This window comes from Morone saxatilis, unplaced genomic scaffold (genome assembly GCF_004916995.1).
Source record: "Morone saxatilis isolate NCDOM2014 unplaced genomic scaffold, NCSU_SB_2.0 Contig15, whole genome shotgun sequence".
Lineage (NCBI taxonomy): Eukaryota > Metazoa > Chordata > Actinopteri > Moronidae > Morone > Morone saxatilis.
This window is the reverse complement of record NW_023339707.1, coordinates 14,654,568-14,667,769: the sequence shown is the minus strand read 5'-3', so window position 1 is coordinate 14,667,769 and position 13,202 is coordinate 14,654,568. Positions and strand designations below refer to the sequence as shown.

Genomic DNA, 13,202 nt, shown 5'->3' with positions numbered 1-13,202 from the left:
TGTTTATATATACAGTATATAATTCTCTCTCTCTCTCTCTCTCTCTGTGTGTGTGTGTGTGTGTGTGTGTGTGTGTGTGTGAGCTCAGAGCACTAAAGTATTCCCGAGGCCATGAGAGGTCAGCTGTGTCTCCTAGGCCATACAGTAACAGGAGGTGACTAAAGGCTGTCTCAGCCCTCTGCGTCTGCCTGCCACGGTCACTTCAGAAGGCCAGTGTGTCAGTCTACTGGAGGGAAAGTGCAAATTAGACTGTCACTGCTGCCGTCACAGAGTGACAGCATCACAGAACAACTACAGAAAGACGTCCAGGTGTGATGACTTTAAAAGAAGATATTAAACTATGATGTCTTATTACATTAGGTCCAACACTACATGCTGGATACACTTCAGTATGGGTGGGTGGTGGTTAGTATAGACAGTTTATGTCACGATTACCATGTTATTAAACTTTTGTCTCTTATTACATGATGTTTAAGAACATGTTAACAATCATTCAGCTATTAGTTAAAGTGAGACTATTATCCCATCATTGTCACCTGTGGCCACGATGGTTGCTGTTCAACTCAAGTTACATAATCTATCTTTAAGCAATGTATTTTCTTGAAGAAATTGTATGCAAAATAACAGGAAAATGTGTTAGTATTATCAGCTGCAATTGACCAACAGTGTGAACAGTATACTACATTTGTGAAGCTTGCAGAGTCTACCAGGGGTGTTATTTCATCTCTATGGTCCTATTTTGAGGCTGTAGTGTGTGTTGGCGTTGCACTGAGATCGGTTGTAAGGTGCTCTTTTTTGTTCACCCAGTTCACGAGATTGTGTTTTGCCCTCTCTTGGTGAGTCATACAGCATTTTAGATTACGAAACAGATCGAACGTACAAAGCTGGGGGTCACTGTCTATTTATAGGTATGATCTCATATCCAACTTTTTAATCCTGCTCTTTATGCCCACATAGAACTCTGGGGCCTGCAATACACGGGGTGATGTAACAGGTTAGTGCAGTTTTAGATTTCTCTACAGCATGTGTTGATGATGATATATGGCTGCTAATCTACCAGCTAGCATGAGCATCTGATCTCTACAGCGTTAAAGCTGTGGCAGCATTAATCAAAATGCTAAAGCCTGTATTCATTAAGAGGCCTCGAGTGTTGTGGGGGAGTAAGTGCATCGCTGTAAGTATTTATAGTACAGTGTGTATTCAAATATGTGTTGCTCCACATTCATGTCATTGCATAAATGTGTATGGTAAGGCTGGTCATGATAGAAAATGTGGAAAGAGACATTTTATGATTATGTGTTTTTATTGGTAGATATACGTATTTGCTTTCTGTCACAACACTGTCCATCATAGTTTACTGCATCTGTTGCCTTTTTTTGATGACCTTGCTCTCTACACACACACGAACACACACACAATTTTTCATCTTCAAGACCAATGAGGCAACATATGATGACAACAGGTATCATCGCATGATACAAATATCATGGCCCTTTCATTATAAGTGATGTAATGTATTAATTACGTCTCATTTACCGACACATAAACATCCTATCTTTCTAGTGAGGTGGTTCTTGGCAGTCACAAATATTTCTCAATCGTGTTTAATAAGGATAAAATCATGATCAAATGACTTCTTTAAATAAAAAAATTTTACTAAGAAGTTCCAATCCTGTTTACTGAATTTGCATTCAACTACACAGTATATATTTCCAACATTTATGCGAAAAACATCCTTTATAAAAACTAGCCTATTTATTAAATATAGAACAATCTCCAGGTAAGCACACAGTTTGCTGATTAATCTGCTGAGATTACATAACATCCTTAAAAGCTTTCAGTTTGTCACTGCTTCATGTCATACAGGCGTTGTCCCAGGCAATACGATACATGGAGGATATATTATCTATTCATATGCAACTAAATTATTATGTAGTATAAAGAAGAAACTATGCCTAATTTCTCAGTGAACTCTGTCAAGACAATCTGTGTGTACAGCACTCTTTGTTTGAAACAGTTAATATTTTATCATAAATAAACGCAGACTCCTTCTATAAAACTATATCCATTCATAAAACACTCACCGTGTAGTTTTTGGTTCTATTGACAAGTAAAATTGTTCTACACCTTTAAGCTTGCAGGATCAATCATGTGACACTACGCAAACGAAAAACCCTCCACACAGAGCAATGCAAAGATTTGATTGGCTGAAACCTGTGAATGGCCAACATTAATGATTAACATTCATGTCACAACACTGCAGTTTCATTCAGTCCTTGGATCGTTCTTGGCTGGCGCTATGCCAGACTGTGCCACTTGAGGGCGCTCACATATAACCCAGAGGTATGCCTTCTTTCCTCCAGTAATATGGGCTTATTTCATGAGGCACGATGTTAACATAAGAAACATGGAGATATAGTATAAAGGGATAATAATCTGCTCTACAGTGGAGAAACACATACGCACTTAGCTCTATCAGTGACTCAATAAATAAATAATAAATTAAATACATTCAAATTAGCATACATAATACATTACCTGTTAGTATGATAAAACACAATTCCACACCAGAAAAGTAGTGTTACAGTATGTCATTCTTCAAGAAGATTAATTATACAGTTAACCGTTTCCCTAGTCAAATAGCAGCAAGAAATCTTATGCCCTACGAGTGATCAGATTCGAATCCCTGTCCACAAAAAAAGCTCACCTGATAAACTCTCCCTTCACAAAAACTAGGATGAAAACTCAAAATAATACATTCCAAATGGCTGATATGGGGGGAAAAAAATGAAGTCACTTTTAGATCATAAAAGTAGGTGATAAATTGATCTGTCAACACAAATTACCCACATGCATGTGTTAATTTGGCAGCCCTCAGAATAAAATTAAATCATTTTCGGTCTAATATGCGCGTTTCCTTCTTTCTTGTCTGCTTTCCTTCAAGACACAAAAGCTTCATTCTAGCGAATGACAGACAAGGAGAGGCAGACATTCTTATAGCTTTTAGATGCACCGGGGTCTTTCATAATACACAGAAAGCACAGGCCTTCTAGTAAAAAGCTGACCTAGATCTATACACAGTGCTTTATCGTGACTATGACCTTTTTTATTATTAAAACACAATCTGAAACTGGCAAATGTGTAGTCACGTGCCTACAATATTGTCTGCAAGTTTGCTTTTTTCCCATACCTGACTAATCCAAAAGAAAAATAATAAAATCACAGATAATATCAGAAGCACAGGTCTATCCATGTATTGAGAGTATAGTCGAACTAGACAACAACTATCATGCCAAGTCTATGTTTATCTGACAGGTGTAAAGATAGTCATGATAATATTTCCTCACTTTGTTATGTGTTTGGATACAGAGTTATCTTCCCATATGATTTGATTGTCTAGAAACAAAATGTCACAGAGAGAGAGGCACCAGACTGTAAGGAAGGACGCGTAAAACAAACCAGTAAACAAATAAAGAAGTCTCTCTATATAAATATAAACTCTAAAATTGTCTGATAACTATGGAGCCGGTCAGCGCTTGATCAATGCACACAAATATAAAACGGCAGTCCTGGAACAAATCTTTTGTTCTGATCTCGGATCAACTTTAACCTCCCTGCTTTCTAATACTTGCTGCGACGCAGGAGAAGTAAAATGAACCCCAGGTCAGCGTCTAGAAGCAACTATACCAGCTATACCAGTCTATAAAATGCGCATAAAAGAGAGAAGGCACAGAAACACAAACCCACCGTGCAGTGGGGTGGACTGACAGCAGCAGTTTTTTGGGAGCAAACTGGATGAAGCTGCAGGTGTGCTGGCAGCAGATGGGTTGCTTACAACTTGCGATGTCTGGAAAAGAGCAGAGATTTATATATTTGCTGTCTCATTTTCATTTAGATGTTTTGGACCTCTATGTGGGTATGACTGAGTCCTTCATTCTTCTCCTGGCCCCAAACTGGTCATGAACCGGACCCCAGACTTGTTGTCTGTGACTAGAGCCAGAGTCACATTCAGCAGATGACAAACCAAGAGGTGACTCAGTCGTGTTCCTGAATGCACCCCTGTAGACAAAAGTGGCTTCTTCATTGGATCTATTGCATAACTGTCCCTAACCTGCACTGAGCACTTTATGTCCCACAACTACGCTGCTTTCCTTCATTTTGTCTTTCAGATCAAAACAAAGGTAGAAGCCACTTTATGCTACAGATGTGATGCAGTCTTTTTATCATAGACCTCATCCTATTTCATCACAGCTGTCTTCTTCTGTGTTGTCTGATTCGCTGCCTTTGACTGGTCAGGTTCTGTCTTTTCACCAACTGGCTTCACCACAGTCAAATTTGCAGCCACAGGCCCTTTGCTCTCTTGCCCCTTCTCCTGTTTGGCTGGGCCTCCGGTCTTGCTGGTGCTGTGGTTGTGGACAGGGGTTGTTGTTTTCAAGGGGATGGGTGCTTTCCCCGGGGGCAGACGGGGGTCTTCTCCAATGTTGACGGTGAGGTTGGTGTAAAGAGGCTCCAGCTCTTTAGAAAGGAGATCGTAGGTCAGAGAGTTGAGGCCGTCAGAGCGCCAGTTGAGTCTGGTCCTCTTCAGAAGGTCGAATCTAGAACGACAAACATAATATCACTGTGTGTGTGTCAAAATATGAGGCTAGGAAACTGTTAGCTTAGCTTAGCATAAAGACTGGAGGCAGGTGGAAACAGCTAGCCTGGCTTTGTCCTGGAGTTTTAAAGTCACTGTGCCCAGAGATAAATAATCCCAGCACATAACCCCTGTAAAAGCAATGTAATTTTTACACTTTAGCACTTTTATACTTATTTTCAGATAGTGTGAATTACTGAGCTCTAGAGGTGCTGGTAGACGGGTCTTTTGTTACCTTTTGACAGAGCCAGGTTAGCTGTTTCCACCTGTTTCCAGTCTCTTACTAAGCTAAGCTAACAGACAGATATGTAGCATTGATCTTCTCATCTGATTCTCTGCAAGAAAGAAATGTCAAATTATTCCTTTAACGATACCAAGTGAAAAAGACCTCTCCGTAAAAGTTAATAATGTGAATAAATGTGACTCGTGGTGCTGCAGCGGATTTGCAGCCGCTTGTTTTTATAATCAAAAATATGTTTCCGAAGCATCACGGATGGGAAAAGAGTGTTTTTCTAATAAAAACAAATGAGCATGTTGCCAGAGGGAGTAGAAATCGTTGGCTCGGCAGGTCAAGCAGAAGAAAATGCCAACACCACACAAAAAAGTATGAAGAGAAACAGCCATTATTACAGGACAGGTTGGGGCAAAAAGGGGAAAACAACATAATTCTGATGCTTGTCCCCAGCAATGGAAATGTTAGTGGTACAAAGTGAGTGTTAATGTGTGAAAATACTGTATCATTTAAAAATATATCCCCACAAAATTATATTGGAAAGCGTGAAAAATGTCCCTACATCATTTTCGTGTGTTTGAGAGTGTGTCTATCTGTACCTGCGTGGGTTTTGCTCATTGCCTCTGTCTCCTTTATGCTTGATCATCTTGTAATGACCAATGGCCACTGGAGGGCGCATGATCTTCATGCCAGACAGACGTACTCTGGATAGGCAGCACACAACAGGAGTCAACAGGAACAGCAGATTCTCATTCTCAGGCATTTAACTGGAAAACTAAACTCAGAGGATAATATTAGATCAAAAAAGCCTGGCACTTTACTATCCATTTTATTTTCTACATCTTAAAACAACAGCAATCCTCAATCTGAGTAGATCTAGCCTCTAAGGGATTAATTTAAAACCATAAAAAGAAAGAAAACAAACTGAATTATAGGTGATGTATGAGAATAACACACCTTTATGGCTCATAGGTGGTAAAAAAAAACCCACTGTGGTTCCCTTTTTCCATCTCTGATGCTTCTGTACCACCCTTATCTAAGTCAATCAAAACATAATGTGACAAATGTAGTTTAGTATATGATATATTTTAGGTTGCAACATGCACAAAAGTCAGTGTTACAGAACATAGGGAATAAATATTCTTGTAGTTTTGCCTCCTGTAATAATTAGTGCAAGCTTTTTCTTGTTCCATTCAGTTTCTCTCACAACAGATTGGCAAATGCTAGAAGTGTCAGAGAGTGGAGAGAGAGGACCGCAGCACAGAATGTGATGGGCCTGAAAACTGCCTGAAAACTCTTAAGCACGCAGTCCAGCCCACAGCTGTGATCTAGTCCATGCAAACATACTCACTGAGCCCACTCCAAGAGATACACAGCAAAGCCACAGCAGTGGGAGGGGACGTGAAGATGAAAGATGAAAGATGATGTTAGGACGCATAAAATAAAAGTCAAAGAAAAGGAAAACGTGGTACCGAAACTGTAAACACGAGAAAAAAGATGAATCAGTAAAAAAAAGATGATAAAGGAGAAGAAGAAGTAGCCAAGATGCTGAAATGGGCGTGCATGTAGTTTGGATGCTGAACACATGTATATCTCACATGCTGACACGCAGGATGTGGACCTCTGCGCCATTCACCCTCCTTACCTGGCAGCAATGTCATCGTCCTCTCCGCCCCAACCCCAGTACTGGTTAGGAAAGCCATTCATCTTCATGTACTGGTCCGGGGTCACTGCAGACACTCCACCAAAATACTGTGGGTACGGCAGCCTGGGAGGGTGAAATCGCCAGCGTGCAATCTTAAAAATAATGCCTCAGCACAATACGTCCATCCACGCACACATACACACCGTGCTTCTACCTGTATCTGAACTTGTCCATGGCCACAGACAGGTGTGTGGGGAACTGCTTGTGGCAGGTGTAGGTGTTGTGGTCATTCTCAGGCAGCAGGTCAACATCATGCAGGAAGATGCAGCTCCAGTCTTCATCTCTGAGGGCCTCCCGCACCCCAACGTTCAGCAGCTTGGCTCGGTTAAAAGTACCGTTCCCCCACTGAAGTTAGAAACAGAGACAGATGTTAGAGGTCCAGTGTGTAGGAGTTAGTGGCATCTAGCGGCGTAGTTACAGATTGCAAATTCCTCGCTTCACCCTCCCCTTCCATGCGCAGAGGAGAACCTATGGTGGAGACGAAGTGCGCGAAAAAACCCAAACAGGTCTTTTCTACTGCCAGTGTTTAGATAGTCCATTTGGGCTACCGTAGAAAAAATGGCTCATTCTAAGGTAACAAACATAAACATAACAACATGTTTATGTTGTTATGTCAACATAAACATTTATTTGGGTGAACTGACCCTTTAAATCAGATGTTTACCTCACTTCATTATTATATTCTGTATAACAGTATTAAACCAGTATATCTGGTTATGCTGTACACCAATAATACAAAGCTGTTACAGCCACTATTATACAGTAATATACCAGCATTACACAATGATAGACTGGTTATATATATACATGAAATACACCAAACAAATATTACATTAGTTGTACCCAAATATTACAATATTAATATACTGATAATACATGAGTATTATGTAATAATATAAAGTAGTAATACACTGGTAATTTACCATAACAGTGTTAGACTGGTATTGTTACAGCAGTAACACCATTATTATTACATAATGCTACTATTATCCTTGGAATATATACACATGTAACACAGCAGTATTACACTCATAACCTAACCTGCTGTACTATATAGATGCTGTAGTGGATCTGTTGTCTTTGCAAGAAGGGGTGAAGGTGGTAGAGGAGGGCACGGAGATGAGTCTGCCGGTTCCGATACGGTACCACTATCGCTGTGTGGTGGCGGGGTTCACAGTCTGGAGGTCGGTAGCGTCCACCCGGCAACACCAACGGATTCCTCTGTCGGATCTCCTCCAGAGACAGAGGAGAGGAAAGATGGACAGACACAGGTCCGACTGGAGGAAAGAAATGGAAATTGATTGATTGTCTGACCAACAGCTTAGCAAAATTCCACACAGCTGTTCAAAGAGCATTTTACTGTAACAGCACACATTTAACCCCTCTGACTCTCTCACCCAGCAGTGGGGAGGGGATCTGGCAGTCTCTCAGCGGCGGTCCCGTGGCAGGGGGTCCAGTGCCAGAGTTGCGAGGCGGGGGAGGCGGAACTCCCAGATGACTGAGGTTGGTATAGACGTCATGAGGTCGGGAGTAATCAAACTCCGGCTCTGTGGTGTGCACCAGGACAGACACCAGGCCTCTGAAGCCCCCGAGGGAGAAATAGAGAACAAAGGCAAACTGGAAGCCCACCAGCAGGGCTAGTGTACACGGGGAGTCCAGAGAGCGCCCAAAGCACGCCATAATAACGTGAGATTGTAGAGGTACAGTGAAATTCAATGTGGGGGAAATGGATGGGAGGGAGAGATGTGTGGGGGAGGAAGAAAGCGGGCAGCTGGATGAGGAGAGTGGAGGAAGAGGTGGGAAATGAGCAAGGAGAAGCAAAAGGAGAGGAGGGGAAGGAGGCAGCACTGAGTGCAGACTCAGGCGTACAGGAGGGGGGCGTCCATCTGTAGGAAGGGGTAGCAGTGGTGGTGAAGCTCAGTCAGCACTGCCATCACCTCCTGACCACAGACGTCACTGAGAAGGAAGAAGAAAGTTAGTTTATTACATTTATTGCTTATTATTATTATTGCATTACTTCAGTCTAAATGTAGGTTACCTGGATTTGCAAGGGCCTAACTAAAACCTGTCCTGGGCCAGGAAGGGCTCACTCCACATCTCTCCTCCTCTTCCTCCTTTCATCCTCAAACTTTCTGTTATTAAAAAAAAGAGTTGAATGAGTAGCAGCACAGCAGCAGTTCTACTGTGTAGTCTACTGTAAGCTAAAAATAAGATGGGGAATGACAAGCAGCTACAAACAAATGTCATGTTTGCTTCTTTATTTAGAAGGGCTTATTTTCAGCACTGACATTTCCATGGGGCGTGCATGGAAGAGACGCTTATGCCTGCAGATCTATTAATCCAACATCTCAGTTCACTGTTAGCCCCAACAGTGCTACTGCAATGGACTGGATGCACCACTGGAGCTTAATTTTGTCAGACAGGAAACTCAAATTCATTCAAAAATAGATCAGCGTAGAGCAGGGACAGCGCCATGGTTATCAGTGCAGAAAGCCTTCAATCCAGGTGATTAGCCTATCAGCATCCATCGTTAGGGCCTGTGTGTGTGTGTGTGTGTGTGTGTGCAGGCTATCATGTAGCTCCAATGTTTACATTTATTCGACAGGATCACGGGCTACAAGATTTATCCTCCTGCAACAAGGAGTGCTTCTTAATTCGCAGCAGTTGTTTTTTCATTAGAGGCTCCATGCAAGCTCTGCAGCACCAGCCGACTCACCAGCACATCCCTGCGACGTTTCAAATCCAGCCCCCGGCTTCCTCCGAGTGTCGACGGGCCGCCGCCACCGAGGAGCAGACGCGATGGACCAAAAGATACCGGGTGTTTTGTTTGTGGTTTTTTTTGCTGATGCTGGTCGCTCTTCCTCCCTCTCCTCCTCCTAATCTCTCATCCGATGCGAAATCTCTCCGTGGCTGCTTAGAGACCGCTGCAAACGCCTTCACACGCAAGAGCATCGCCGCATATCCGTCCGGTGTCAACACGGCCAAGTGCGCTCTGCCTCATCGCTGTATCATTGAATCAGATGGGCTGGGGCGCACGGCGGTGACGCGCCGAGCGGCATATTTGAAAATGAAATGATGGTTTTGCCACTGATTGATGAACGAACCAAAACTTGACCACACACAGTAAACGCTGATTAAAACTAACCCATATTAACTTAAAAGGAAAAAAACGCTTGTGTGGATGTTGGATCGGCCATTATACAGCAAAATGTATTTTTTTAAGATATTGAGTGCGTTTATATGTGATCTAATATCAAGGTTTTTACATTCCAGGTTTCTGATCATCTGTGTGCAGATGTGTCATAATATCTCACCATCTCAGCCACATCTCAGCCAAAAAACCTGTTTATTGCCACATTGAGTGCGTTTACATGCACACTAGTATCCTACTAATACTATATTCGGGATATGGAACATGAAAACCTGATTATTCATAATTCATATCCCTGTATATCCTACATGATCATAACAGTTTCCAAGTTTCTGAGTGTCTGCCTGCATGTGTGTTTTGATGTCTCACCATTTGTACCCACAGAAAATGTACAGAAACCAGGATAAGGTGTTTACATGTTACAGTATCCTGGCTTCTAGGTTTCTCAAAACCTAGATTAGGTCTTATCCAGGTTTATGAAACCAGGATATTATGTTTACATGTACAAAATGTAACCCTGGCACTCCAAAAAACTTGAAACACCATTTAGACCCACAACCTCCAATACAAAACTGCTTAAAAGGTCTAATTATGGAGTTAATAATATTAAACGTCAGCTGAATCACAATGTTCATCAGAATTATGATGATTAATGTGCAGTCTGACTTATTACAATATCAGACTACATGATCTACATTATTTTAGTCTGCATGTTGATATGTGAATGTATATCATTTTGTCAGTGTGAAAATGTTCGCAGTGGGACTACTTTTTTAAAAAACATGTTTTTGTTTTCCTGTGCAGATTCATGAAGGAGAATTTTCTGCAGATTCCTCCTTCACTCTGCCATTCTTTTCTCTCTGTGTGTGTGTGTGTGTGTGTGTGCACGCGCGCGTGCGTGTTCATCTGTGTTGAAGATAGTCTTGTGCAAAAGCACCACACAGAAGAGATGTGGGAAAGAGCATGAAATTGTGGGCTTGAATCCAGCACAGCAGAGACAAAGGAATCTCACAATAACCGTGGGATGTAGTAAAGTAGTTGTGGCTAAAAACAATTCTGACACAAAAGCACATACAAAACTCTAAAAACCACAGAACATCAATAAAACACCAGCACATTTTTATGATTTTCGTAAATTAAAAAGGCTTCTAGTCGAGATAAGTCACTGTTGAAGAAGCAAGAATTCTATATTGACCCTGACAAAAGGACTATTTTGACTTTATTTTCCCTTTAAAGATATCAGATGAAATTCTCTTATTGAAATTAGGATATTGATTTAAAATTCAGGACATTTTAAGGCATTTTAAGTACCTGACGACACCCTGCCCACAGTATCAAAATTATATGAACAACTATGTTTACCATTCCGGATTTGGGAGAATTCCACCTCCTTAAATCCCCTACAAAAGTTTAAAGGATTAGTTTTTGTCATACATTGAATGTAATCTGAACTTGTTTATATATGTTTGTATTATACATTGTAAATTATAAAGTGTGGACTCAAACTTTCTCTACACAAAGTGATATTTCTTCTTTATTTCTCACACAGCATCCAACCCAGGGGCATCAGTTGTTCTCTGGCTTTATGCAGCAGGCTAAAAATGTCTTTATTCACATGCAGCAGTGGCTTGTCAGATTACAGAACAGGGACAGGACAGAATACTTATTGCTAGAGTAGTTCCACATAGGTCTACCAACATAAACAGGCTAAGCCTCCAATAACCCTGAAGCAGATAAAGCATAACAGAAAAACTGTGCAAAACAATGCATCAACACTAGTATTGTTTGTAGCACTACATAAACACACTGCCCTCATTGTCTCAAAGCAAAGCAGATGTGTGTTTTCTCTAAATGACTCAGTGTCCCCTCAAGGAATACTGTTTTAAAGTATCATACAGACAGCATAATATTAGTAAAGGCACAGAATAGACTCCTTACACAGGCAGGCTGGTGGTTCAGGTCCCTCAGATCAATTAAAAAAGATGATGATGATGAATACCTGTTGCCGTTTTATCAATCAATTGCCATGATATATACAAAAAAGGTTGAACTGGTTAACTTGAATAATAGTTTCAACTTTTTGTGCAATTGTTTTTGTGTCTGTTAATGGTGGGAAATAGCCCCAAATCTGTGACTAGTTCTTTATTAATACAGTATAATTTAATCACAGAGTTCGGGGCCAAATGGCTTCGGACCAGTGAAATGTGATGCATCTCCCAGATCAGCACACACAGAAAGTCATACAGAGCACCTTTTTTATGTATATATAAAAAAATCTATAATGCATTGCTTTTCTATTTAATCATGATCTTGAAGTGTTAATAAAACAAAAAATGACTTCTATCACAATAAGCACTATTGTGTAAAAAAAAATGGAATGAAATGCTTCACAAGTTTTCAGTACTCATTTTTTCATCAATTTAGGCTTGGGGAAAAACACTCTTCTCAGACAGTCTCATCCATTTCAGATGGCAAAACCTTCAAAACCTTAAATTGAAAAATGTGAAAACTCAGGTGAAGTACTGCAAGCGCTTTGCTTTCCACTCCCTTCAAGTTATGTGATTGTATTTTTCACTTCTCTTTCTATTTAATCGATGTATTGCCCATCATCTCCATCCTCTCTCCAATAATGATAATAATAATAATAATAATAATAATAATAATAACCTCAAATATGCACTCCTTTCCCTCTATCTCTCAAGTTTTTTATTAATTAAATTATCTGCTCCTCCTCCATCCTCTTCCCCTCACTCTCTCAGTATCCCCTTTCTTTACTTTTTGTAGTTGCCAAACTGGATGGCCAGCCGGTCGCTGACACAGCGGAACGTGGCAGGCTGCACCTCCCAGTAGTTGACAGGGTTAGCAAACAGGCTGATGCCGTTATAGAATGTCCTCTTCATCCCAAACCCTCGAGGGCAGAAGTCATCCACACCCACCTGGTTGATGTTGTTGGAATGGAGGTACACCACCTGGAAAGCAGGAGTGGCGACGGAGAGGGTGAGTAGAGCATTGTGTCTCAGATGGCAAACAAAATGTGTGCAAGTTAGACTCACCTGTAGGTATTTCATATCTGGGAGGCCTTTGGGAACACGAGTGAGGCGGTTGTTGTCCAGATGTAGCTCTCTCAATCTGGGGAGGTAAGACAGACTGCCGTTCTCTATGTTACGGATATGGTTATAGCCAAGGCCCAACCTGGAAAAAGTAAGACAAGGATAGAGACGTGAAATAGGCAGACATTAGGCCACTGCATGGTACATTAAGCTTAACCGTTTTACTAGAGTGAACTGGGGTAAATTTCCTGATAAATATCATTGCAACAAAAGGACATTAAGCAAGATGAGGATTAGTGCCTTTGCAGCCTGCCAATACTCCTGTGACCATGAATAACCACATTAGAGATTAGAGGTGTGATAAAGGAACAGAGAAGACAAGAATAACTTTTCCTACTATAACAAGTCAAAATATCTTCTGTGAAAAGGCC

The 13,202-nt window shown here is 41.1% G+C and overlaps 2 protein-coding genes across 3 annotated transcripts in view; both read right to left on the bottom strand.

The window, feature by feature from the left end:
- Window positions 1-1,304: 1,304 nt before the first annotated feature.
- On the bottom strand, window positions 1,305-9,567 carry b4galt3 (UDP-Gal:betaGlcNAc beta 1,4- galactosyltransferase, polypeptide 3). Of its 2 annotated transcripts, XM_035656687.1 has the most exons (8): window positions 9,287-9,567; window positions 8,609-8,702; window positions 7,968-8,526; window positions 7,612-7,847; window positions 6,725-6,915; window positions 6,511-6,633; window positions 5,465-5,569; window positions 1,305-4,595 (listed from the first exon to the last, which is right to left on the bottom strand). In XM_035656687.1, the coding sequence occupies exons 3-8, from the start codon at window positions 8,248-8,250 to the stop codon at window positions 4,238-4,240; spliced, it is 1,296 nt and encodes a 431-aa protein (XP_035512580.1). In that variant the 5' UTR covers window positions 8,251-8,526; window positions 8,609-8,702; window positions 9,287-9,567; the 3' UTR covers window positions 1,305-4,237. The 2 variants fall into 2 exon arrangements, with proteins under 2 accessions (XP_035512580.1, XP_035512582.1); XM_035656689.1 differs by lacking the exon at window positions 5,465-5,569.
- Window positions 9,568-11,233: 1,666 nt separating this feature from the next.
- The window catches only part of bgnb (biglycan b), a 14,713-nt gene continuing 12,744 nt past the window's right edge, over window positions 11,234-13,202 (bottom strand). Inside the window, exons 7-8 of the mRNA XM_035656690.1 lie at window positions 12,775-12,946; window positions 11,234-12,690 (exon numbers count right to left, since the gene is read on the bottom strand). Coding sequence (XP_035512583.1) covers window positions 12,493-12,690; window positions 12,775-12,946 — 370 coding nt within the window. The 3' untranslated portion in view covers window positions 11,234-12,492. The remainder of the gene's footprint in view (window positions 12,691-12,774; window positions 12,947-13,202) is intronic.

Coding starts and splice junctions, on each gene's coding strand:
- b4galt3 (XM_035656687.1), bottom strand. CDS start 8,250: ATGGCGTGCTTTGGGCGCTCTCTGGACTCCCCGTGTACACTAGCCCTG. Junction 6,916..7,611: donor GCATCTATATAGTACAGCAG/GTTAGGTTATGA, acceptor TTCTAACTTCAG/TGGGGGAACGGTACTTTTAA. Junction 4,596..5,464: donor AATGAGCAAAACCCACGCAG/GTACAGATAGAC, acceptor TTGTCGTTCTAG/ATTCGACCTTCTGAAGAGGA.